We start from the raw sequence: 26,899 nt of genomic DNA, 5'->3' as shown, positions 1-26,899 counted from the left end.
ACAGATGGATAGTACCTAATGTAGACATTAACCAAGGTTCAGCTCAAACTCTGACTAACCATGAGCTGGTGGCTCCGTCCAGGACTAGAACCAGTAGTTCGATTACAGATGTAGCAGCGGATTGCTGAGATTCCGATGTCCTAAAAGGCTTCATGCCAATTCGATTATTTTCTGCCTACCATCAGTAGAGAGGGAAGAGGCCAACAGATCGGTGCTCCGGTGAGCATTATGAAGGCCAAGTTCTGCATAACAACAGATGTTTGCAACTGGATGCTGAAGCCAAGCCTAATCATGTTCCATTCTGGGTTTTATTCACCCTAAAAGAGTTTTTGCTCTTGAATTAACCGAATGCTCCTGTCCCACGCCCTGCTAAAACCGTCATACAGACTAGGGTTGTATTCACTCCTGGATTGGATTACACACCTACTAGGCTAGGGACTTTATTTTTCTAAATTGCTCTTTATCTGTACACAAAAACTGACAGATCTGCAACCTCCTTAGTCTGAAATGCTGCCCAAGCTTTGTTCTGGCACCCGGTAAGTGACGTTCACCTTTCTCATCGCATCTAAAACTGATGGTCAGAGAACAATCATTTGACTGCTGTTTCCTGTTGGAAGGATTTTAATTTGTTTTAACATCAAATGACTGGTTACAAGACAGTCAAGTGCTCTGATAAATCAGCTTTTGTTATTTAATTCTTTGTGTATGGTGGCAGGCAAAATAAAGTGTATTTAACTGCATGTGTCCCTCTTCACTTACTCAGATTTTCCACGCCAGATTGCATGCATGCATACAGTAAAGCTAAATTGCATAGCCAGGTAATAAAAACTTTCTCGCTTGTGTAGCTGATACTTGCCTGTGGCTCTCCCGGGAAGCTGAGCTGCCCAAAGTGCCTCTCCTTCCTCTGTCTTCACAGGCCTTTACAAGCCGGGTGGTTACAGCGCAACGGACTCTGCAAGAAGTGCCCTGGCCGGAGAAGCCTTCAGTATTTGCCCCCTGCCTCCCAGAGTAACAGGCACTGTTTCCTCGGTGTGTTCTGAGAAAAAGGACTCATCCTCGGACTCTGCAGGGGAGCGAATGTACAATTCCTTTTGCCAGCTCCGGGACTGATCCTAACAGATCTCGACTGGCCTGACACTCACAGATTTCGTAACAAGTTCAGGTGGTTTGCCTGCCGTCGTGAAAATGGGTTTGTTGTAGGGTTATTAAGAAAAGAGTGACATTTTAAATACTCCACTGTTCAACAGTTTAACTTGTCTATTAAGTCGCCAGTAACAGTACCTCAGGATAAACTACAGCTGCAATTCTTCTTTAGGGACAGAAAAATTAGGTAGCCTACCTCTTTTGGCAGCAGAATATTGGTAAAAAGAAGCGAATTTGAGGAGGAACTTTTTAATGTGAAATCCAAGAGACAATATATATGAAGGGAAAAAAAGAAAGAACACAAACTATTGATTGCCAGTATGAACAATATCACAAATTCAGGGATAGAATCTGGCACAGTATCTTTTACATGTAACGCTTATTCACATTTGCAGGGCTCCAGCTATCACACAAGACTGCTGATGCAAAAAGGCAAGTTTACCGCAAACAGGGCGTAACAGAACAAGGACGGTCCTTGCCAGCTTCATTTCTGCTTAGATATTTCATGCTCCTGGTTTTTGTCATCCGATGTAGACCTCTTCATTGCACTGTAAGAAATACAGAAGTAATTACGGCTGGGGAGCAGGGTACCCGGCCCAGTGCGTCCCCAACGCGCTGTAAAGGTCCCCTGCTCACGAGACAGGTCGCAAAACAGGGGCAAGAAGAAAAGCATGAGATGAGGGAAGAAGAGTCAGCCAAAGTTGTAACCAGTAATACAGTGCCATAAACTGTTTTAGTTTATAACGGCTAGTTTATAAACTATAACAGCTACAAGTATACTACAAATATTGCAGTATATGAACGTAGCACGTGCTCTACAGATAACAGAAATGGTCCTAGGGCCAGTCAGACTTGCATATAATCCTTCTCTAGAAGTACAAGTCGTTGTTCTTTGTTACCACTTTCGTAGGACAGTTTTGGCCTTGAGAATTGCATTCTTCTACCCTTGTTCAGTCGAGTCTCAGCAGAAGGACTATGGGGCTGCCTGACAGCAGATTGCCAGGCAGTCACTGCCTACCGCGGGGGAACTCAGGCAAGCGACAACCGTATCCGTGTGCCGAGCAAGGGAAGCAGCACACAGCCGTGCAGAGGTCAGGTGGAGGAGGTTCACGTGGCTGACAATTTAATTACTCTGCAAAATCATTAAGCTCTGGAGATGTGCCATTAGAAGTTCTGGCACATGCAACTGCTAAAGGGATAATTAAAATGTGCCTGGGAGGTTTTATTCCAAGTTATTATTACAGCACAGGGAAGCTACTTTATTTTTTCATGTAAGTTTATTACGCCTCCCACCTGCAGAAGACTCTTTCCATCTGTCGCTTTGTGTCTGTGCCAGCACAACCCAAGTGCATGAGCTACAGCCGCCCTTAGCAGTCCCACACACGTCCTTCGATTCTACCCCTAGGGTGTGCACGCCTCCCCACCCCAGCGACAGCCCCCTCCATCACACTAGCTACCACGACCTCGATGAAACCAGAACAGAGATAAGAGAGGCTCAAAACAACAGGGAGCGGGCACTCCCTACTGACCACTGCGCTACTTTGCCATCATCCTCCGCACAAGGCTCACGGAAGAGGAGATGTGCTACCACAAGTGAGAAACAATTCAAGTTGAGGACAGGGGCAGCCGCAGAGTTTCACTGACCCGAACCTATCAGTGAGTGAACATCTACAAAGAGATGAACACAGAGGACTTGCAAATGAAGATCGGGGCTTGTTAAGCAGGGTCCCTTACTGTGCGCTTAGTTCACCACGTGGCCTTAGGTTTCTGTCTGACACCTGTGCCATCTGTAAGCTTCCCTGCCATCGAAGTTTAACGCAACGGCCAATTCCAAGGTCAGAGCAGAGATGGTAACACCTTTCCAGGAAGACCCAGGTCCTGACCAGATGGAGCTTCGAAAACCAAGTCAAGTAAAGTTCTCCAGCACAGCCTGTTAGTATGGCGTGGTGCAATCGCTCATCCTCCTCTCCTGCCATTCTGCTGCTGTCCGGCATCTGGCCGCTGCGTTGCGTGTTGCTGGTGGCAGCAGCCACGTGCTCCGTTTGTGAACACCAGCGGTAGTGACAGAGCGGAGCTTTACAAGCACCCTGTGTTTGAGAGCCAGTGTTGGTAGTAGAGGGACCATTTGCTGTGCTCCTTAAACACTGATGATCATTTATCCCACGATCAGGTGAAGTTTAAGCTACAACTGGTTTCCCCATTGCAAATCAGGGCAGCAATTTCAGCTACAAGCAACCCCTGCCCCTACCTGAGTTTTCACACTTTCTTCAGCCGTTGCGATGACTTTTCGGTTATTTTCAAAGGAACAGAGTCCCCTGGGGAGCTCTGTACAAGCCCAGCTTTTTCTCCACCTGCACAAGTAAATAATGTGTTTAGTGTTAGGTAAGAATGAAACTGTTTGTCCCCAAAACAAGGCCTGTAATATTTTTTTAAAGGAATTCCCAGTAATCCAGAGCTTTCACTACTGAAAACAGGGCTGATGCACTCCAGGAAGGAACAGGATGCATACTCGCAATCTGCAGAGCTTTCAGCCATGAAGTATTCCCCACTCACCTAACTGCCCTACCCAACCCAACACAGCCTGCCGGAGAGCCAGACTGACCCAGACACAGTACTTCTGTCATTTACCGTTGCTTCCAGGCTGTTACGTATAGCATATGTTCGTGTGGCTCGCTCAGAGACTCTGGTGAACAGCCTCCATTTTAGCTCCCTCCAACCCCCCTCACCCCCAACCACAACAGAGCACCTTAATCAATAACTAAGATAGTGGACAAATACACGTGACCAGATGGAAATTAGCCGATCCTGCAAAAAGCCACTTTAGCCTAGCGGAAAATTCTGTACCCAGAGGTGTTTTGCTGCAGATCTGATTCCATTATAGACTCGTAGGCAATTAAGCATCAGAGACGCTTTGATACATACTTCGGAAAAGAAGGAAGACTCCGATGTTTTCCAGAATGAGGGGAAATGAAGTCTTTCCTTCTCCCATGCTGCCACCTGGTGACAAATCAGGCTCCAACTTCTAAAACAGACCAAAAGACACATCTAAACATTAGCGAGTTTTTTGAGACTCTGTCAAACACACACTTGCTGCAGACATTAAACACTGCCGCTATGGCAGGCACACACACACAAACATTTCTTTTAGTTGGTAGATTGCTGATCCTGGTCTGATGCTGCATCCCGTGTCTCTGCCTGACTGCAAAGCTCCCAGCTTCTCCACAGCGTCTTCTTCCAACTGCAACTGAAGTCATAGAAACCAGGAGTTCCTGCCCAGGCCCAGCTGCCTGACAGTCGCTTTCAGGGGTCTTCCCAATGGTTCGCAGGACAAAGTCAGGAGGAAATACAAGCTGAAATGTTCTTTGTGATGGTGGCCCCCGAATCCCAACCATAGGTTACCTCTTCCTACAAGTCTTGCCTCTCCAGTCCCAGGAGTAATGGAATAGCAAAGCTGCTGTGCTGGTTTAGATATGCATCTCTAGCTTCTGAACATCGAATAATTACGGGGCTGGAGGACAGATATTTCTTTGCAAAAACATCTTTGGAGCAAATCCCTCCTCCAAACGACAACACTGAACAACAGTAATATTTAACCCCTCTCCCTTCCTAAGATCTTCATCTGCTTTCACAGCTGTTTAATTAAAAGTTCATCTCAGTAAAAAAGTAATACTGAGTAACTTAAGATCCAGAGTATGCCAATATAATAATTTAAAAATCACACAGCCTGCAATGCAGCCGGGCAGCCCGTGGCTCAGCAGCAGCCTGCCGGCACGCTGGCAGCACCTATAAAAGGTTTACCCGTGTCTAGCATCCGTCTGAGGAGGTTTACAAAGTGCTGTACGAATTCTAATTAACCCAAGGTGAGAATTAACAGATCTGGATTATGCAGAGATGAACAGTAATTAAATCTTCAAGACTTGAATACCACCAGATTGAGAGCAAGCTCTATGCGCGCCAGAAAGCCCGGCACCCTGTCAGAAATGTTACTGCCAGGTCATGAATTGCACAAGTCGCATTTTTGGAAGAAAATGCTGTACGCGTCAGCCAGCACGGTACCGTGTAACGCCTGCCACCTGCAAGCTGAAACAAGTACGGAGCGTTGCAAAGCTCTAAGATTTGAAGTCGGTTCAAAGCCCCGCGTATCACTAGTGCAGGTGCAAAACCAGGATGCTACCGCTGCCGAAGCAGGCCTTCAACAAGAAGATTAAGTCCCTGGGAGATAAGAAAAAGCCCAAACTCACCCCGTGGTTGGCATGCAGCACAGAGGAGGCTGAAGCTGCCTTGTCACTGTTCTCTGAACTCTCTCCGTTTGGGGTTTTGCTTTTATCTTGAAACTTTGCTCAAGAAAGCTTTTTACTAAGCAATGGTAGTAACGCCTCGTACACAAGTATTGCGGAGGAACAAGCAGTGTTAACAATTAGCAAATCCTACAGTCAGTCAAATGCTGGAAAACACCTGACCCCATGAAACATTAACCAGCTACCAAAGAGCTAATCTAGAGAAAAAAGGTCAGGAAAAAAACCCGTGTTTGCCCCATGCGTATCTTTACTGTTCATGGGACACATTCAGTAAGTCGTATCAGGCCAGCCACAGAACTGGCAAACACAAAAACCAGCAATGCGTTTGCTGGGTGCCACTGATATTTTCAGAACGATGCGTTAGAACTGCCTGGCTTGTCACAGATTTGGCTACCGAAAGTAAAACAATTCTAAAAATGCAATAAAGTCAGGGTTCGTTAAAGTGCTTTTTGCATGGCTCTCAGCAGACACACAAGAACCAACAAAGGCTGTATCTCTTTTAGTTTCAGATACTTTCAGAACTTTGACATTGGGATTGTAAATACTGTGGGCATCCTTTTTTATACAAAAATAGCTAGGAGTAAGAGAAATTGTAGACAGTTTGCTCTTCCGTGATTACTGCAGTGTAAAGGTCTTCATAAATGTGACTTCTATGGGAACTTTTGAAAAAACACTAAAAATCACAACATTTTTATTCTTAGAACTTCAACAGAAAGAAGGTGTTTCTTCATGGACAGATCTGCATGTACACAGCAGAAATTTTAAAAGGAATGTTAAAGCATTCTCTAAACCCTTTAAATTTCTGTTGCTTGCAGCTTGCTTTTACAACAGAGCTGTACTTTTGCATAGCCACCTGTAGCCGTTCTTACAAAACGTAAAGTTTCTGAAACATCACCTTATTTTGCAAAGAAAATACAGAACTAATTCTGCTGAACAAACTAAGCATAGCTCAAAAAAAAAAAAAGAGTTGTTGTTTGTCATAGTTTCCCTAAGCAAAAACACAACCATTTCCCATTTTCTTCCATTCCTCATAGTCACGTGGGAAGAGGTGTGTGAGTTTGTTGGCCAACGAGCAGCGGTCTCTAGGTCTGTGGCCTCAGTGAACATGAATTCAGAGGGATTCATTAATGCAGCAAAACCACAGGCAACCCTTGGCAATGCCTGCAAGCTGTCCTCCCGTCTCCCCTCCACTCCCCTGCTCTTCCTTGGAGTCATTCAAAATGCAAATACATCTCCCATCTCAGCCTCTCTCCAACTCCACTAACAGTTCCCTCTGCACCCTGCGCAACACAAGCTTCTCGCCCCGACACGCTGGCGCTTCCACAGTACAGCTCGGTATCCGCTCATTCCATCAGCCCCAGTACCTCCTCGCAGGCGTCCCACTGCACCCATCAGGTGTCTTCTCCATCTTCTACATCTCATTTCATATACAATTCTTCACCTCAGGCTCAGCTGAGAAATAAGGCGTTACTATCCTCACCAAATCCTTCCTCAAGAATCCGCATCCACCATGATGCTCTTTAAGAATAATGCCTTTCCTCAAGATAATGCCAACAGCCGAGCAACTCGGTGTTTTCACTTCTTCAGGTAACAGGAAAATTCTTTTACAGAGAGAATGTGTTGCCATTAGTAAAAACTTTATTTCTAGACATAATGTTCACGTAGGACCTTACCTTTCTTTGTTGTATCACATGATCAGACAGCACAGATCACAACAAAAGACAACAATTGTATATATGTCATTGATGAAATTACTAAGAGCTACATGTTTCTTGCTATGCAAATTTCCTTTTCCCATCAACATTTTCCTTACTTCTGAAAAAGAAAAATTTGTACAAAATGCACTCAGAAAATGTGTTATGTATTAGTTATGTGGAGTCTTTAAAGTGAAAAAAGCTGGGTTTTTCCAGTAACACAGACAATTACAATGCATACCAAAGGGTAACTGTCCAGGCTGGTTAGTAAGAAAGAAGCTCCAGGCATACCACACGGGCCGCTGCTCCATAAAGCGGCGATGTAAAAGGAAAGAGCTTTACAACCTCTGGCAATACTGACCAACGTTTGGTCATAGAATCACAGAACGCTTTGGGATGGAAGGGACCTTTCCAGGCCATCCAGTCCAACCCCTGCAATGGGCAGGGACATCTTCAACCAGATCGGGTTGCTCAGAGCCCCATCCAGCCTGGCCTTGAATGTTTCCAGGGATGGGGCATCCACCACCTCTCTGGGCAACCCCTTCCAGTGTTTCACCATCCTCATTGTAAAAAATTTCTTCCTTATATCTAGTCTGAATCTCCCCTCTTTTAGCCTAAAACCATTCCCCTTTGTCCTATCGCTATTGGCCCTACTAAAAAGTCTGTCCCCATCTTTCTTATAAGCCCCCTTTAAGTATTGAAAGGCCGCAATCAGGTCTCCCCGCAGCCTTCTCTTCTCCAGGCTGAACAACCCCAGCTCTCTCAGCCTTTCCTCATAGCAGAGGTGCTCCAGCCCTCTGATCATTTTTGTGGCCTCCTCTGGACCCTCTCCAAGAGGTCTATGTCCTTCTTGTACTGAGGACCCCAGAGCTGGACACAGTACTCCAGATCACTCAGCTATTTTCAACTTTGATGCTTCAGAAGATGCCACTTGGCTGTTTCCTTAGATCCTTCGCAGATCCTCCTTTTCATTTTCAAGCTGTCTTTCTTCTCCATGAATATTTGGAAAGAACGCTGGGCTTCTCTTGTTGAGGTGTTTTGGGGTTTTTTTGTGGTTGGTTTTTCAGTTGGGTTTGTTTTTTTTAACCACCTCTACAATAGTTTCTTTTTACCATTGTCTACAATAGTTCAAACAAAAATGCCTATTCAGGCCTGGTTTCTTCAGGATCGGCACTGGTTTCCTGCACAGGAACAGTTGTTTGATCCCCGTCGTCCACGGTTATCAAAGCCTGACCTTGCTGTCCACTCTTTAAAACATGTCAAAGGAAAACACAGAGAATGAAGAGTCAGTTTTTACTAGCAAGTGCCTGCTACTTTCACTACTAACAGCTAGACTTTTGCTTCTTCCTTAAGAGCAAGAGCCACTGTAGGTCCCCTCTCAAATCAGAAGTGCAAACTATACAGTCCATTCAGTGTTTTCCCTATGGAACACATCACTGTCTGCACAGATACCAGATCTTGCAAATCAATAACAGGAACTTTTAGAAGATAAGTTAAGACTGTAGAATGGAGGGATAAATAAACACAGTTACGTAAGACAGACTTGTATTTTTTAGTAGGAGTCCATCTCCTGAATCCACCTAAAATATTCATTCTTAGACAATGTCAGGAGATAACAATGCCCTTGGGACCAGATCCAAAGCCTCCTAATGAGAATCACATAAAATGAGTTTATACTGCATTGTCTTGGGGATTCTGGAACTCACAGACACTCCCAGTATCCACAAGCTGATCCAGTACACACTGGATCATCAAATACATAGCGCATACAAACACTAAACAAAAAACCTACTTCAGATTTCAACGTATTACAAAAAAAAAAGGAAAGAGAGAGAGATACTCACCCCTGATTCCTGCACCGCTGCAAAGAAAATGAAACGGTCCCATCAAAATGCAGTAAAGTGAACTTTATAGTAATGCATTTTTCTGATCATGTTATCTTGGCCTTACGTATATGTAGGAGTGGTTCAGCAGGGAGCCTGCATAGGCACACCCCCTAATGCAGGCATCCTTACAACAGGTTAACTGTGGCACACAGAAATGTAGAAATTTCCTTGCAGTTCACCTCTAATTGGCTGTTAAGGTTTCAGCTCAACATCCAGTGAAGCGAAAACCACTCCCAACTATTACAAAACTACCCCTTTAGACACGTGCTATTCGTACTTACGTGGCACATAATTTTTCCTTTTCTTTCTTTGCCAGATACATATAAGGACAGATGCAACAATTAGCACGATTCCAACAACAGAACCAACAATTGCTGTAACAGAGGAATCTGAGGAAGGATTCCCGTCCTCTCCTTGTACCAGGCCATTCTCCTTAAGTCTGATGTGAGAAAAGAAATAATTGTGTTCTTAGAACGTGTCAGCAGACCCTGCAGTGGAACTGCTGTACTGTTCTTAGCATCACACCTCCACATCCAGCACCATTCACAAAGGTCTTTCTGACTTGGTGGGTAATCCAAGAAGGAGCTGGCTTTTACCTCTTTGCTTTAATGCCTGTAAATGCGAATTGATTCTCCTCAGAAGCAAACTCTCAGCTGTTCTACTATAGGTAAGGGATGTGTCAGCTGAAACACAGGTACCCGGAGGAATGCACTGCTCTTCCTGGGTCCAGATCCAGCTCTGTTAGAGCTGTCTGAGAGTCTCCTGTCCAGTGACAAGTTACGACAAGAGGCTGAAAGCTAAATCTGTCGTGTTAACGAGTTTATGAAGAGAGAAGTTAAGCTGTTCCCAAGAAAGAGTGGGACATAGGGAACACGATTCCACATTCGGTGCCTCACTGGAAGCAGGAAATTGCTGTTTCAAAGACAGCAAAATGCAGACCCAGCAGTCAAAGAGAATAGTCCCATGCCCATAAAGAGTAAGAGCTGCTTACTTGGACCATGGCGTACAACTGTAGGACATGTTGGTTGTTGAGGAGGTTCCAGGAGGACAGGCTTCACACACATAGTCAGTGGTCTTTGTGCCTAAGGGAGAAGACAACAGGATTTCCATCTGCACCCACGGCTAAGGAGAGCTTCAGTTCAGCATGGTCTTTGTAAATGACCAAGTCATTACTGCAGAGACTCCTCACTACAGACGAAAGCTCACATGCTTCTGTCTCTGCAGACAGGAAAAAAAACATTCTTGGCCACATGAACTACCTCAGCATCTAGGACTTATATGGATCCTGCAAGCTTTCCGCTGTGCACTGCCGCTCTGACAATTACAGTCAGTACAGCCGACCAGTATACATCATACCTAGTATGTGCTGGCCCTATCCATTCACATTGATCCTTCCCTAATTTTTTTCTGGATGAACTGACAGCCGGCCTCCTCAAAATCGCACTCCAAAGGCATTCCCCATAGGAAAGTTTGGTGTTATTGATGCTATGTTGGCTTACCCCTTTCTTTTACCATAGTACCAGGAAAGCAGACAGTGTAGCGTTGACAAAGTTCACAGTCTTCGGTCCCAACATAACTGCAGAAATAGCCAGGCAGACAGCCACACACAGTATTCTTTGTATAGGTACACGCTACTTCTGGCACTAGGTTGGCTCCTAAGAGAAATTTACAGGCACAGCCACAGCATTTACATGGGTACGATCAACAGATAAAAAGCAAAAATGAACATTTAGCCTTGCCTTGACACACTGGTGAAGAGAACCAGAACTAACAGGATTAGTGAGGTCGACCCCTTTTTTGATGTATAAAGACAGCCCAGTTCCTCACAGACACAGCATCTTGGGTCACATTTACATCTGCCCTAAGTGACTTGCATGGCAAAAGCAAAATACTCCCAACTCAGACATTTCTAAATTAGCTGTCCTGGTGGAGGACAGCTCCACCAGGTATTCCACGACAGCTCTTTAGACACCATGTTGCAATCTAAGGGAGCGTTTAAATCATAGAATCACAGAATGGTTTGGGTTGGAAGGGACCTTGGAGATCATCTGGTTCCAACCCCCCTGCCGTGGGCTGGGACACCTTCCACTACAGCAGGGTGCTCAAAGCCCCATCCAGCCTGGCCTTGAACACTTCCAGGGATGGGGCATCCATGACTTCTCTGGGCAACCTGTGCCAGTGCCTCACGACCCTCATAGTGAAGAATTTCTTCCTTGTATCTAATCTAAATCTGCCCTCTTTCAGTTTGTAGCCATTACCCCCTGTCCTATCCCTTGTAAAAAGTCCCTCTCCACCTTTCTTGTAGGCCCCCTCCAGGCACTGGAAAGCTGCTCTAAGGTCTCCTCAGAGCCTTCTCTGCTCCAGGCTGAACCACCCCAACTCTCCCAGCCTGTCCTCATAGGAGAGGGGCTCCAGCCCCCTGATCATCTTTGTGGCCTCCTCTGGACTCGCTCCAACAGGTCCATGTCCTTCTTCTGTTGGGGGACCCAGCGCTGGACGCAGTGCTCCAGGTGGGGTCTCACAAGAGCAGAGTAGAGGGGGAGAATCCCCTCCCTCGCCCTGCTGGCCACGCTGCTTTGGATGCAGCCCAGGAGACAGCTGGTTTTCTGGGCTGCTCATTGCCAGCTCATGTCCAGCTTCTCATCAGCCAACATCCCCAAGTCCTTCTCCTCAGGGCTGCTCTCAATCCATTCTCCCCCCAGCCTGTATTTGTGCTTGGGATTGCCCCGACCCATGTGCAGGACCTTGCACTTGGCCTTGTTGAACTTCATGAGGTTCGCACAGGCCCACCTCTCCAGCCTGTCAAGGTCCCTCTGGATGGCATCCCCCCCCTCCAGCGTGTCGACTGCACCAACAGCTTGGTGTCATCGGCAAACTTGCTGAGGGTGCACTCGATCTTGACACTGTCCATGTCACCAACAGAGATGTTAAACAGCGCCAGTCCCAATACCGACCCCTGAGGAACGCCACACATCACAAGTCTCCACTTGGACATCGAGCTGTTGACCACAATTCTTTGAGTGCGACCATCCAGCCAATTCCTTACCCACCGAGTGGTCCATCCATCAAATCCATGTCTCTCCAATTTAGAGAGATAGATGTCATGTGGAATGGTGTCAAATGCTTTGCATGATCCCCCGCTCCACTGCGGAACACGTGTGCACCGGAGCTGACTGCCTCTGTGAGGCGTGTTAAAAGATGTTAAGACAGAGGCTGCAGACCAAACTTGCTCTGGTGCCAAGTGAAGATCTATGCCAGTTTGTCCCTTCCATCACCCAGCAGATAGCATTCTGAGCTCTGCACAGTGTCATGAGCCTCTCTGTTCGTTATACTCTAACCAATTCCTCAAGCGAATGAGGCAAGAAAGCAGAAGGGGAGAACGTATCCACAAAAGGCATGAAAAGTCCATTTAAACTGGTTCTTTAGCATCCTACTTACCTTTATCACACAGTTTACATTTCCTGCAGTGTTCTAAACCATTGGGATGATCTGTATATGTATCCTCAACACAAGGTATGCATGTCGTGCTGGAACTTGCAGTGCAATGCTTGAAAACCCGAAATCCTAAAAACGAGAAACAACCGCCCCAGAGAACTGGCTCCATTAGCAAAGCTTACCTGACCAGGGACTGACCAGGTAAACTACCCATAACTACTGTAAATAAACTAAAAGGACCTCAGAAATATCCCAATAGCAATTGCAGAACTAATTCTAAAACAGAAAGCAGGACCCAAAATGAAAGCCCTTGGAAACTTGTGAAATTACCAACTACCACAGCAGAGACTCTGGCAATCGCTGCTTCCACTCTGGAGGCTCCAAAGAAAGGGACAAGGCCTTGCCCTGTCCTAAGTGGGGCATGAATGCAGGCTGGAAGAGGACATTCTGGCGTGACGCTCACGACTGTGAGCTGCAAGACTTGTCAGGGTGCAGCGGGCACAGCCGGTTACAGCAGCGAAGGCGGGCCACCCCCACGACCCGGTGCCCTGCTGAGGGAGGGAAGGAGCCTTCCTCCGCCGCACAGGACACGAGTGAGCAATCCAGTTACCTACCAGCAGCACACATGGGGCAGCACTCGGCGCCTATGGGATATTCCCCCAGCCCGCAGTCCAAGGCATCCACACCATCCAGCTGCATGGCCAGCACAACGGCGAACACCTTGAGGCAAGACAAGACCGGATTTCCCCTTCACAGCTTGCTTCCAAGCCTCGCCATCTCCCACAGGGGATTTCCGACCAGAGACCGCGCCCGCAGGGCCGGGCCGGGGCCGGGGGCCGAGGCCTGGGCCGCTCCCCGGCCCGGCCCGCCCGCTCGGGACAGCGGCGGCACCGCGGCCCCGGCCCGGGGCGAGGCCCCCCCGGGCGGAGAACCAGCGGGGAGCCAGCCCCACCGCTTGGGCCCCCCACTTACCAGGCGCATGATCCGCCGGGCCGGGTCCCGGAGGCGCGGGGCTCCGCCGCGCCTCAGCGGCCTCCCCACCCGCGGCGCGGCCGGGGGCCGCCGCCTCATGCAGCGGGCCGGGCCCCCAGCGCCAGCCGGACCCGCGGCGCCAGGGAAAGAGAAAGCGAAAGGGACTCGCCTCCGCCGGCGGGGTAGGAAGGGGAAGCCGCGGCCTGGGCGCTGCTTCCCCCAGGCGGGGGCCCGCGCCCCTCCCCGACAAAATGGAGGCGAGCGAGGGGAAGGGGGGAGCGGGGCGGCGGCCGCGGGTCCCTGCTCCCGTCTTCCGCCCCCAGCCGCCCCCGCCGGCGGCCGGTTTGGCAGGGGAGAGCCGGGCCCGAAAGCCAGTAAACATCTCAAAACCCGCTTACAGGCCCTGTTGGCGCCTCCCTTCGTGGAAACGCGTTCACAAACGCACACAGGACCAACCAGAACACAATCAGCTATCGAAAAAACGTTGCAGATGCCTGACTGATAAATTACGTGACCTAAAAGCAAAATGCCTAAGTCCGCCGTTACAATTCCTTCCAAGTTCCTTCTGCACCTCGTGCGTATGTTTCTCAGCGCTGGCGAGCTGGATTACGAAGCCAGTTAAGGTTCTGGCTTTTAGTCAGCTTCAACCTCCCAGCAGATGTTTGGATTAGCAAAAGCACAGGCAGTATTTAAAAACAGCTGTTGCCATGAATATTAAAAATGGTGTTGAAATGGGTCACTGTTCCTCGAATACTACAGGGAAGCAGTTTATGTAAATGCAGATTTCCCCCGCTCTTTGCAGAAGAAAAAAAAAGTGGTAATGCTTTACTAATTTCTGAAATGAGTAGGCACCGTTTCTTGCAGCAGGACGCAGCCCGAGAAGAGTGCAGAGAGAGGAGCTTCTTGTCAAGGGCTGTGATGAGTTCAGAACGGCAATGCATCTCCCACGGAGCAGGCAAGCGGGCTCGCGAGCCAAGGGAGCTGTACATCTGCTCCTCTGCCAGGGTGTCCGCCAGCTGAAAACAGCTCAACTAGAATGTGCGAGGGATTGTATTTTCAGTCCACATCTGTTAAGAGTCGGTTACCTGCCTGCATAGCAAAGGCAGCTAGCTTAAGAGGCATCAAACTTTGTTATTAGCGTTTTGTAATTCTGCTGACACCTAAACTTTTCAGGGCAAGCACACCAGGAATCCCCAGTCGGTTTAAGTGGCACCAAGCTGCAGTGCTGCTGGAAGAAGACGTCTGTCCCCTTTCAGTCCCATTCCACCGCTCCCACCACACTACAAGCACACATGAAGCAAGTGGCAATTGGGAAGTGGCTGAGGCCAGAATTAATTCTGTCGAGCAGGTAGAAGGGTTGTCTATAGCATTAGTTTCAGTTCTCCGTTCCCCAACCTGTTTCACTGTGTGGCTGCAGAACAGCTACGGCAGTAACCGGGAGGTGGTGAGGCGTGGTAGCGATATTGCTTTCCTGCATCAGCGTGTGTATGCCGGCTTACGGCGATCGTGAGGTGGGATAGCTTGCCAAAAACCGTGCAGTGAGTCAGACAGAGGCAATGCCAGCGCTGACGATGGAGATGCCAGGGATGGCCGGCTCTGGCACACGCTCAGTACACAGAGCGCGTGTGACCAAGGGCCTGGGACATGAAGCACAACCCTAGTGACACTGTGGCCTTGTTAGCAGCCCTGTCTCTAACTTGTGTTGATGGTGCACTGTGCATGTAGTTTGCTCAACTTTTCCTCTGACTTTCAGGTGATTATGCTAACTTTTATAGCTATTTGGAATGGACAAAATAAGCTGAAAGCAAGTGAAATCTCCTTTAGAGACGAAAAGTAGGGAAGCACAATTGTGAAATATGAACATCAAGCTTCCTTTTTTCATAATGACAGAGTTTGGGGGTTTCTAGATTTGGTGGCTGGGGGACAGAGTTACTTCTTTTCTCCACTGTAAAGTGATCACGGGTAGTCGCTTGACATGAACCTATTTTACCGCACGGCAGCTGCCTCGGTTTCCTACACATCACCACTTCTTTTCCACTGCTTCAGGTTTCACTTGACACGGCGGATCACACTTCACTGACAAAGGACAGCGGCTGCTCATGCGGCTGGAAGGTCTGAGCTTGCCTCACCTTGCCCTGGAATGGGTTTGATAAGTCAAAATTCATTGGTATTATCACATTTGCAGCATGATTTTCGCTGTTAGAAACCTCTCGGGCTGCGGCCAGCATTCAGCACTCATATAACACTAACTTTTTAGGCAAGAAATCAGTCGTGCTGTCTACCGCTGTGATCTAACAGCAGCTGGGAAAAACGAGGGGCTGTCCTACTTCAAGTGCAGTTCGTGGCTGGGTGGGAAGTAGTATTTAGCTCAGCAGTATTCCTGTAATCAGGTCATTCCTGACTTGTCTCCCTAACTGCGGACCAAGTGTTTTTTTCCCATGTCCCCATCACCATTTCAGAATACAAAAAACCTGGGCCTGGTGTAGATTAATACCAGCTTCCATCAGACTCCAACACCCACAGATTGGTTGTGCCTGATTCTTCACAAGCAGAAGGACTTTCCTGGGTGTTAAGGTCCAGAAAGGCTGCTCTGAACAGCTGAAGGACAGTAGCTATTGTCTTCAACTGATTTAATACTGATTCACAGGATGTAAGGAAAAATAGGCCCTGAGAGAAGCCTTTTAGGACTATGAGGAGGGCAAAGACCTTCACACCACATCCCTTCCTTCACACATGCACACACACCAGCATCCTTAGTCCAGGATTTACCTCTGCAGGTGCCGTGTGTACAGATAATGTTTAAAGGTATCCCAGAGTTGTGTGCCCTTGGTCACTTCTCAGAAGGTTAAAAACCACCGGTCTGATTCCTTAGTTTTCTTGTCATTGGTAGAAGACGGGGATCCTCAAAGTTAAGATAGCAGCAGTCTTCTCATGTTTTCAGGTTATTTTAACTGCTTAGAATTCTATCAGCCTGTTTGCTTTTTCTGGACTGAAATGTAACAGCTGTGCTCTTTAAGTGTAAATAGCTGTCCCAGGGGAAGGAAAGAAAAAAAAAAAAATCAATGGACTTAACACAGCCTGTTTGAGAATGAAAAGAGATACCTTTCCTATTGTTATCAAATATGCTTGTAAGCAGTGGAACTTTGAAGGACAAGTTTCCTGCAGCTTTATGTCTCACGCTTGAAATATTTTGTGCCTGATAGGGTACAAGCTCTGATCAAAGTTTGTCTTGTGGTGTTTTCAGACGTGTAACGTTTCTCTCATCTCTGAGTCCTTCTGTATACAGCAATAAAGGTGAGTTCCTGGTGCTGTCTCTCCCTTAAGGGACTAGCAAATTTGAATCTCCCTCTCTACCTCGTTGCCTATTTTCCCCCAACTCATGTCAACATAATACTCCTGAGACCTCCAACTGTGCTTTAGGTTTGGTTGACATTGCCTCTCAGTGGTTTTTTGCTCCTGTTTTGATAGCAGCACTAGCATAGCATTGTGCCTTTCAATTTCCCCAAGCCGGCACCATGAGACTGAGACACAGAAGATGTCTCTGTTAGACACACCAGAGACAAATGAGGTCTGTGGCATCCTGGAGTGACCAGACAATCGGTTCCAAATTGGCTATGGTTTTCTGCTCTTGTGGTTTGTTTTTTTTTTTTTTTTCAGTGAGCATCTGAACCGCCAACTTTGGCAAGTCGTTACTACAGTTCTGAACTTCCTCCTTGCCCCAGGTCAACTGCACAGTAGGGTACTACAAGTCTACTAAATTTATGCTGATGTCTTCATTCCTACTGGCCAACGCATGTGCTTTTTCCTCATATGATTGGCCAAAACACCGAGCAATTTTTTATTTGAACCACGCTGTGCAGTTCACATGACACTGCAGTCAGTAGATCCTGTGACACGAGTATTCGATTTATGAGCTAAGATAACGGCAGTCCTGTAACTGGAGATTCCAGCGTCAAGTTTGGGAAGATCCAAGTACGTGCCCTTGCCCAGGAGCTTCCAGGCAGCAAGGGCGTTGCAAGGTGTGGAAGGCAAGGCTAGAATCTGAGCCTGCGTTGTTAGGAGAGAAGGAAGAGGGGAAAAAAGTAACCCTAGCTTTTGCGCAGGGGACGAGAGGGGATTAGTTCAAGACTAAGTAACAGGAAGTCTGTTGATGAACATCCGTTTATGCATCTCCTGTTGTTCTTGCTTGGTCACCAAGCTGACAGGGGCCAGAGCCACCGTTCCACCTGCACCTGCCTGAATCTTCCGGCTGGTTCCAGTCCAAGCTGCGATTCCAGAGCAGGAATCCTGAATCCGCCTCAGTTCAATGTCCATCTGACCCTGGATTATGTGGTATAATCATGGTTGCTTTGGGAAGAGCACCTACAGAACATTTCCAGGGTGCTCTCTGCCTGAAGGGCGTTGCAAGACTTCTGTGACTCCGGTATCTCTCAGTATGCAGGCTGATGACTCGTGGGGTTTTTTCTGGCTGGAGCATGGAAATTGGTTCTGTCACTGTCACACTGTTACATGCTCAGATTTGCATTCAGATGTCTAATGCTTGGGGCTGAAGATTTTGCTGAAGACCTCAACTGCTTTAAGAAAGAACAACAGTCTTCTGCATCGGGGTTCTGATGCAAGCAGGTTGCATGCAGCTTATCTGTATTTTGAGAGTACAGACCAGCACATGAGGACTGTACATTCATCTTTCAAAACAAGGACCCACCAGCTACAAAGGTGCTGTGGATAATGCTGAACTTCCATTAACACAGACAATGTCAAATTCTATCCCTTTAAAAAAACCAACCAAACAAACAAAAAAACCAAACAAACAAACCCCAAACCAAAGCATTATAAATGTGTTTCTGATAGCGTAGTAGTCTATGGTCCAGACATCCTTAAACCTTCATTTCCTATTTGTTTCAGTGTTTTTTTTCCCCAGTGCTTTTTTTTCTGCTGCAATGTCATGACAGACCCATATAAGCCATGTGGAAACTGTGGCCAGAACTAAAAATAATATTCCCTAGTACATATAGTGAAATGAAATTGCTCCAATTTAAGTGATATCGAAGGCCTCGGACAGAGAAAACTCTTTGTTCCTCCTAACTTTGATTATTTCTAAAGCTCTGGCTTTAGGAAGCATCAATAAAAGAATACATCAGTGTCTGTCAGTAACACACCAGTGGTGTCTTTCTAAAAGGACTCCAGTGTGGAAATGTTAAATAACACTTTGCGTGGGCAAAACCTTTAAGTGTAAATGGAAGCGAGAGACCTGCAGAGTCCTAAGTTTTACAGCATTAAGGAATTGCTTAAAATATCCTTTACAGATACAGTTCAAATCCTAGTGAGAGAAGTGATAGAAAGTAGCTTATGCATCAGATTAGACAACTAAATTCTAAAACAATCCTACTCCAGTACTGCTGGAAAAAGTACGCTCTCTACATCGCTTTTATGGTTCATCAAGTTACCCTATTCATCTCCCCACATACAAACAATTACAGTGTCATACACAGAAACTGGGAGGTGGAAAAGATTTTGTAAAGTCTCCAGCACTGACTGACATCTGATATCTGATCCTTAAAAGGAAGCAAACAAAATCACATGGAGCATGCATTTGAAAAACCCTGAAATCCTGCTTGAACTGACTTTATTCATCCAAGGGGAAAGTGTTTTTACAGCAACTGTGACCCCTGGTGGCTAAAAAAAAGAAAAAAAAATCCATTTATAAACTTTGCAAGGGCTTTAGCTTCATAAAATTGTATTCATACTGCAATATTAAAAAATTGTCTATACCTAAAGAATGTTTTGCAGTAAGGATTTTTTAGTGTTCTAAATACTCTGACAATCGTTTTGCATAATTACAGAAGTTTATTTAGCAAGTTCTCTGTATTGTAAGACAATTCACGTGCTGGATAACAGTAATGGCATCACGTCATTATTACTACTTACATTATAGTAGCATCTCAAACCCCCAGACGCCTACCGCTTGACAAAGTTTCTGCCAAGAACTCCAGAGTGAAAGAGTGCAGGGGCTCTGTCACCTCATGCTATCTCCTACCACAGACCCCAAATCCCCGCCTGCAATAAAAAGCGTATATATGACAAATCAGTGACAAAATGTGGCAGAACAAATCATTCCTTGTCACAACAAAAGACAAATGAAAACCTGCAGAAGTAAGCAGCGTGTGATTTCTGGCTAACGTAACTGGATTATGTAATTCTAGCCAAAACATTCTGTAACTTCATATGTAAGTTGCAGAACTATAACATTTCTTTTAACCAAAGGTAATGTTTTTCACCTAAGTTTGTGCTTGCACAAGCTTAGTTTGTTATCATGATCAGTTTATTGCCATAGGAAGGGAATTTGCACTGAGCTGTAGGTAACTTCCCTGGTCGGGGGACGCATCCGAGGGCCATGATAACTTACTGCTGGCTCAGGCACAGCTCCCACAAACTCTGGTCAGGGACGCCCCAGGACTCCTGATTCAGGCAGGCACAACAGCAAGAAAAGGCTTACCCAGGTCTGCGTGTCCTACCAGGGCAGCGCTCACCCGTCCGCGCCTGCAGGACCCCCACGGCTCTACCACCGCGGCTCCGTGCTGCAGCACAGCTCTGTGCCCAGGCTCGGCGGGACGATTTATTTGCCCCTCTGAGCTCTCAGAGAAGAAATTGTGGGGGGGCATTAGAGGATGCACAGCACTGCAGCGATTGCATCTGTTTCCTCTCAACATCAGGTGAAAAAAATCGTGTGAGAGGAGGACTCAAATTGCAGCTGCTGTCTGTAGGGAGACCAGGTGGCCAGGCTTATAGAATCATAGGATCGTTAAGGTTGGGAAAGACCCCCAAGATCATCGAGTCCAACCGTTAACCCAGCACTGCCAAGCCCACCACTAAACCCTGTCCTCAAGCACTGCGTCTACCCGGCTTTTAAATCCCTCCAGGGATGAGGACAGGGACGCAGCCCCTGCCCTGGGCAGCCTGGGCCAGGGCCTGACAGCCCTTTCGGGGAAGAAAGGCTTAAGGCTTTATTACTCAGGTGAGAAGGTTTTCTGTGGGTAGGAGGGGCAGTGGCTAAGGAAATGCTCAGCTGAGAGAATCTGTGTGACGGTAGCACTTGCATACTTCTGGGGGTTAAGGGTGTGAGGTACTCCCGTGATGGGAGTCATGAGAATATATAGAGCAGACAAGACTATGAGCTCCTTTCGCTTTACAAAAAATCCCGCTTCGTTGGCAGACTAACGTATTGTCTGTTTCAGGGGCGCGCGTGGCTGCATGTCCCTCGGAGGGAGAGGACCCAGACAGAAGTTGCACACAAATGCATTTTATTGCTCTCTACAAACACAGAGACGCATACACAGTATGCACGTAAGCCATAGGGCTGTCCCAGTAGTGGGAGAAACACTATCCACCATGAATTAAACCACTCAATACAGACAAAAATCATTATTATAATGAAAATGCTAGAAAAGCATAGCTTACACCCAAAATGTATAACATTGACCAATTAAGCCTTTTACCTACTATCTTTTCTTTAACATAAAGCAGTAACATACTCTTTTTCTAAATTGAAAAAAGCAGCAAAACAGTAGAAATATTCCACATAGTTTCCTAGCTCCTGTTCGTCTGTCACACTTTATATACTAGGAGTATGAAAGGGTCACTGGGGAAAAACCCAAAACAAAACCAAACCCATCTTTGATGCTGTACAAGTTATAAGTGAACAGAGGGAAATTGATTTTAATCAAGTGTGCATGAACCAAAGGGTAGCAAATTTATCCTCCGGAGTGACTGAGCAGACAAGCGTCGCTACTCAAGCCAGAGCAAAGCTGATGGCTCTTACAAGCAATATTAGAGACATCTCTCCTACAGCAATTCTTGTCCGTCACAACTGCAACATTTAGAAAAATACCCTCCTTCGTTTGGAAGGCATTCGCCCCCTGACCGGGCAGCAGGCTGTGCACTGTTGTCACCAGCGTCTACACAGCTTCAATACCACTCAACCGAATGCCTGAACTTTTGCCAAAGGATCCCATAAAAGTCAAAAGTATGCCATTCTTTTCACACATAAATAAAATACACGGGGAAATAAAATTCCCTACAGAAGAGAGGATCAGAGCTGGACTATCAGATGCAGTCAGATCCTTCCTCTGGACTGGAAAAGGCAAAGGTCCGTGACATAAGGACTGCCCTGACTACCAGGGCCTCCAGAGAGTGCTGGCATCTTTCGGAGATGCTTGCTTCTGGGTGCTGGGGTTCCCAGGGGAAAAGGCGACCTCCGCAGCAGATGACTGGCTCTTCTGGAAGTGGCTTAAAAGTTTGGTCTGTGTTTCAGTTCGGACTTTATGAAGAGAGAGGAAATGGAAAGCTTCTTGCAAACACCTAGAATAGCCCTCTCTGAAGTCGAACTGAGAGCTTTTATGGAAGGATCCTGCAGCTAGAGAAGGGAAGAGAAGAGGGAGGGAGAAAAAAGAAAGAGTTTAGAGCAGTTGTTCATGGCTAGAGATTCATAAAACTGTCACAGATTTGCAGTAAGCTAGAGACTGAAACAAAATTCAATACTCACTCTTCATCTGCAGCTGGCTCTGCTGTTTCAGGTAGCTGACGGTCATCTCCAGGATGTCGGCTTTCTCCAGCTTGGAGTTGGGCTGGTGTCTCTGAAACTCCTTCTCCAGGAGCAGTTTCAGCTGCTCGATGCTGCTGTTAATCCGGTCACGGCGCATTTTCTCCACCACCGGCTTCCTCAGCTGTAAAAAGCAAAGGAAAAGAGACCTATTATTAGAATGATCTTCTCTGTGCCATTTCACAGGACTGTTTGTTGCCCGTCGCTGTTCCGAAACAATGTGAACCAGTTTCTCAGCTGGTGTAAACTGCTACGAGAACAGCCGAGAGCATGGCTCGAAGCTGCCTTGCTGTGCCTGGACTTACTTTGTTTTTCTCCTTTGGTGTCAGCAGGTTGTCGGGCTCCATGAAAACAGTGTTGGGAGCCATCTGTCCTGAGCAAGGAAGGAAGGTCTCAGAGTGGAAGTCCAGGAGAAGCGTGTTGCTGGAAGCTGCCGCTGCCCGATATTTATACCGTGCAGCCTCGCTGAGAGTCTGTGGGTCTCCGGCTTGGTGGAGGTTCCCACACTCCGCAGCCAATCAGGGAGACAGGCGGCACAATAGGAGCAGCATCCATTCTTGCATGCTCCATTGCCAGTGAATAGCCTGGGGATAATGACCTTCTCCCAGATGAGCAGGTGGGGAGTGTGTGGTACGTGAAAGGCCGGGATGCGAATTACGTGTCAGAAGCTGGGAAAGAGCTGGCCTTCAATGGGAAAAGGCTGCTGACTAATGCCGCGGATCAATAGCATTCCAGGCGCAGCCTTGGGTTCACATGCGTGGAGGAAGGAGGAGGTCAGCTGCCGATGGCGGGAAATAACCTGCTGCGGGCAGGCTGCTGCGTGGGGCTGCGTTCCCCTCTGGGGACGCACGGAGGCACACGCTTAAGCACGCACAAATGCACATGCACACACGAGCGTTTTCTGGCTTTCTGAGATAAAAGAGCAGAATTTCTTTAAATCCACTCACCTTGTTTTCTCAGTAAGCCCGAGCCAGTTGTTCTCCCTCAGGCGACTGCAGCACCAGGTTTGCCCATGTGAAACAGAAAACAACTTTTCCAGTTTGGCTTACTGCAAATAAATACATTTAATTGTAAGTACGCGCAGTTATTGAAAACGTTTTCTGTCTTGATCTTTGTTCTCTTCCTTTGATATCTTATGCACCTCTGCAGAACACTCAAGCCACGTCACAAGCACGTTATGTTTCTGTTTTCGAATACCTGCAAGACAGATCCACGAGGAGAAGGATCTCAGAGTGTTTTGGGATCAGTTCGGTCTCACATGCTGCTTTCTCACTTCCTCCCCAAAATGTGTTTTACTCTAATTATTTTCATTTAATCTATACACAAAGGAAAACTGAGTGCAGAATAAATTCACATAGCCCATAAAATTATTAGAAATTGAATTCCCGATTCCTCATTCTCCACTGGGGCAGTTTCTGTATTGAGATGCACAGTCTTTGCTCAGTAGGTGCCTGCAGCTGGAAGAATTAACGGTCTTGCTATTTGTATCCTATAAACACACAGCCAGAGATTCGTGTTGGAAAACTTGAACCAGATCTGCCTGCATTTATTCTGCCTTCTGCCCAGCAAGTACTGCTTTCTTTTACGAGCTCTAACCTCACACGGACAGCTGAGGAAGGAAAGGGCAGCGGAGACTTCCCTGCACCCTCTGGCCGTGCGCCCTGGACTGCGTGGAGCACGGCTGACCGCAACGGTGCCCGGTTATGCCCCAAGAAGGGCGAAGCGGGCAGGCAGCAGCATTAACCACACATAGAGCCATGCGTTCTCCTCCCAGATTTACTCCAAATGTGCTACGTGACCTCATCAGTTCAACACGCTTCTCTGCGAGAATCAGTATCTCCCTCTGTAAGATTCAATACCGGAATAATAATAATCATATAAATTACTGTCAAGTAATGTTGGGCCTTATGTTTGGGGATCCCTTACTGAAAAAGAAAGGGTAGTAAGTAAATACTGTTTGTGTTTACATTAATATATGTGTGTTCATATATATATTAACATATACGTGTGTGGTCACGCATGTCTTTTAATGCGCATACACATACACACGGACACATTTCTCTCTCACTCTGCAACTCGTTATTTGTAAGACCAGGTAAGGCTTACATGACCTCTTCCAGGATCTGCCTTTCCATCCCTATTGTACTGCTCTTGAATAGGCTCCCTTCTTTTCGTACAGAGCAGCAGCTGTTGAGCTCTGAGTCTTTTATGTCAAGTTGTGGGAAAGCTTTTGTGACACCATTTCACATGTTCTCCTCAAAGCTCGTGGATTATCTTTGAGCCCACGTAATGCCACCTCTGAAACCAATCTTTCGCTCCATGCATCCCTCTTGGGGAGATTCTCTGAAACAGAAACTCCTGAGTAGTAACTCATTTCTTGAGCTCATTAATCAGGTGCATGAAGAAGAAATGTGCCAATCCTGTGATCAGCAGGGTCCACTAGCAGTTTTGCTAGAGACAGTTTCTGTTTTCCAGATTAACTCACTAACAAGCAGCTATAAGAACAGTAATAATTTCCCCTTCCAGCACAAGTCACATCAACAGGCACTCCAGTTTTAGTCCAACAAAGCTGTTTAAAGTGTCAGATGCCTTCCCTGCAATGACCCGCAGCACACAACAAGAAACTAAGCCCCCTTCTCAGGAATCTGCGCATTATTGCATTCCTGCATCGTAGGCCTTTTATTCTGGGGGAGGCCAAATGAACTTTCCATGATAAAACTATAGTAGCGCAGGTGTGTGACTTGAGTGACTTGGTCTGCCTTTGGCTTTCTTCTGCCGCATCCGCGGGCTCTGGCTGTTTCTGGGATTTGCCCAGCGGTTCTGAAGAGGTGAGGGAGAGAGGGAAGAGCCCAGAGCGGCGGCTGCTGCCTGCGGTGGGGCAGCTGGCTGCAGCCCCTCAGCCGACCCAGGCCAGGCTGACTGCATGGCCACCCACGGGGCTGCCACTGCTGATCCCACCTGGCATCTCCACAGCAGGATTTTACCCATGGACCTCTTATTTCTCCACTCAGCACCTGGGGAATTACAAAGTTAACTCCACGGGACCAGTCATGCTGGCCTGAACCACCTTACTCTCCTTGGCCTTGGTAGAAATTTTGCTTAATTCACTGTTACAACATTTAGCTCATGTTAAAAGAGAATGAAAACCTCTATCTATCTCCTTTCTTGCTCCAAGAAAGTAACTTCCATATACCTTCTTGAAGGAATGAATTGTATGGGATAAAAATGCCTACTTGATTTTTTCCAGGATCCCAAGCATCAAGTCCTGTTCCATGTCTGTTTACTGTGTGCGCTTCAGATGTGATGGACCTTTTGTTCTCCTGCTGTTTAGTAATTACATGGTCAGGCATTGTCGCTGTAACCCAAGCCTTCAGATTTCCTGCCTTTAACTCTGCCACTGACTCAGTTTCAGAGCAATGTGAGCTCAGGTCCCTTACCAAAAACCACAGTCCAGCAGAGGCGGTATCAGCTTTCCTAGCAGGGATTCCAGAACAGCTCCGCTGCCCCACGTTTGGCCAGTCCAAAGCCAATGAAAAGGAGTAGGAGACCGCTGTGCCAACACTTTGCCTGACTGTACTGCGGTCGTGGTTGTGCGCTTGGCACAATCAAGGGGTCAGTGCTCAAAATTTCTTCTCCATTAGGATCCAAACTGACCTAAAGCCTGCTACTGAGCAGGCTGAATGCTAAATAATCTTCTGCGGCCTTGAGAAATTCACTTAACTAGAGAGGCTGGAGGCCCCACATGTTTAGAACGTGTGTGGTAATAAAATTCAGAATGTGTGCGGTAATAAAATTTACAATATTCAATGTATTATTGTGAGGTGAATGTAGCAAAATCTCCCCCAGACAATAAATCCACTGAGGTTCCTACTTCCTCACTCTGTGTCACACATGCATTTTAAAGCATCTAAAATAAAAACATATATTTAAAATAGCTTTTAATTTTCTCTTTGATTTCACAGTCTGTGAGGGGAAAAAATAGTCTATTACTGACCATCTTGGAAGAGTTACTCAACTTGGATGCTTAATTACCCCAAATAGATGCTCTGCTTCTGCTGTGGCTGGAAATCCTAAAGAAAAGTGATAACAAAAATTCCTCCATATTATGAAGTTAGCAGAGTCAGTGGACTTTACACTAAGGATAATAAATTCTGAATTACACACCTACTATGGTTCCAAACATACACAATATTGCATAGAAAACTTATTAGGATCCCAAGATACTGGAGCTGGATGACATGTTTGAAATACGGCATTAGCAATAGCCTTCCCCCAGAATCCCTGCCAGATGTTAGCTCTTTAGGAAGACTTAAAGATGCTGCTGCTTTCCCAAGTCTTGAGAGATGCCCATTGCTCCCATTGCTCCTCTCCTGCTCTGTGCTGCCCAGATGGCCTTTTGGGAGCGGGGTTTCCCACTGAACACAATGCAGAGGCAAGCACCGTTGCTAATGTGGTTTGTAGTCAGGCACACTTCCTTTGTGACAGGAATGAATATAGTTAAGAAATGGTGTGGGAAACTCAGAGGTACACAGACTTCCATAGCCTTATGCTAGTAAGTCATTTGGAAAGCTAAAACGCTTGGGAGCAGGGACGGAGCAATGCTTCTGAATAGAGAACGGGAAAGACAGCAAGATGTAGGAGACTCAATTAATGTTGAGTCCTACGGACCATCCTGAGGTGAAGAATAAGATGGGTCCAATCCTAAGGGCCTTACTTGGATCCTCACTGAAGTCAATAGAAACTTTGGACTCCATGAAGGGTGAAGCGGACTGCTAGATTTGGCCTGCAGCTTTTGTACCTCCAGAGCCATTTCCTGATCTCCGGTAAACTGGTGTCAATACAAACTACCTCTACACCTACAGTGGAATGCAT

At 46.8% G+C, this 26,899-nt stretch overlaps 2 protein-coding genes across 5 annotated transcripts in view; both read right to left on the bottom strand.

The window, feature by feature from the left end:
• Positions 1–24: 24 nt before the first annotated feature.
• TNFRSF14 (TNF receptor superfamily member 14) lies at positions 25–13,878 on the bottom strand. 3 transcript variants are annotated; one of them, XR_015704201.1, is made up of 9 exons: positions 13,429–13,878; positions 13,071–13,176; positions 12,460–12,585; positions 10,521–10,676; positions 10,013–10,103; positions 4,066–4,165; positions 3,392–3,494; positions 1,586–1,691; positions 25–1,171 (listed from the first exon to the last, which is right to left on the bottom strand). XR_015704201.1 is itself a non-coding variant. In XM_087755096.1 (8 exons), exons 1-8 carry the CDS (start codon positions 13,525–13,527, stop codon positions 8,278–8,280), a joined length of 858 nt encoding a protein of 285 aa, XP_087611222.1. In that variant the 5' UTR covers positions 13,528–13,860; the 3' UTR covers positions 7,058–8,277. The 3 variants fall into 3 exon arrangements, 1 of the variants encoding a protein (XP_087611222.1); XR_015704202.1 differs by having other exon boundaries at positions 25–1,063; XM_087755096.1 differs by lacking the exons at positions 25–1,171; positions 1,586–1,691; positions 3,392–3,494; positions 4,066–4,165 and adding exons at positions 7,058–8,382; positions 8,980–8,996; positions 9,303–9,460 and having other exon boundaries at positions 13,429–13,860.
• A 6,915-nt stretch (positions 13,879–20,793) lies between these two features.
• LOC104008935 (transcription factor HES-5) overlaps positions 20,794–26,899 on the bottom strand; it is a 32,666-nt gene continuing 26,560 nt past the window's right edge. The window contains exons 2-4 of one of the 2 annotated variants that reach the window (XM_087755092.1): positions 22,975–23,075; positions 21,971–22,151; positions 20,794–21,841 (exon numbers count right to left, since the gene is read on the bottom strand). In XM_087755092.1, coding sequence (XP_087611218.1) covers positions 21,600–21,841; positions 21,971–22,127 — 399 coding nt within the window. In that variant the 5' untranslated portion in view covers positions 22,128–22,151; positions 22,975–23,075 and the 3' untranslated portion in view covers positions 20,794–21,599. Of the gene's footprint in view, positions 21,842–21,970; positions 22,152–22,332; positions 22,467–22,974; positions 23,076–26,899 lie in introns of those variants that run through there. The other variant, XM_009460872.2, reaches the window with a different exon arrangement.

Source organism: Nipponia nippon, unplaced genomic scaffold, assembly GCF_047370975.1.
Source record: "Nipponia nippon isolate SJK-2023a ecotype South Korea unplaced genomic scaffold, ASM4737097v1 scaffold_19, whole genome shotgun sequence".
Lineage (NCBI taxonomy): Eukaryota > Metazoa > Chordata > Aves > Pelecaniformes > Threskiornithidae > Nipponia > Nipponia nippon.
The sequence above is the reverse complement of the archived record's forward strand: the minus strand, read 5'-3'. Positions and strand labels throughout refer to the sequence as shown.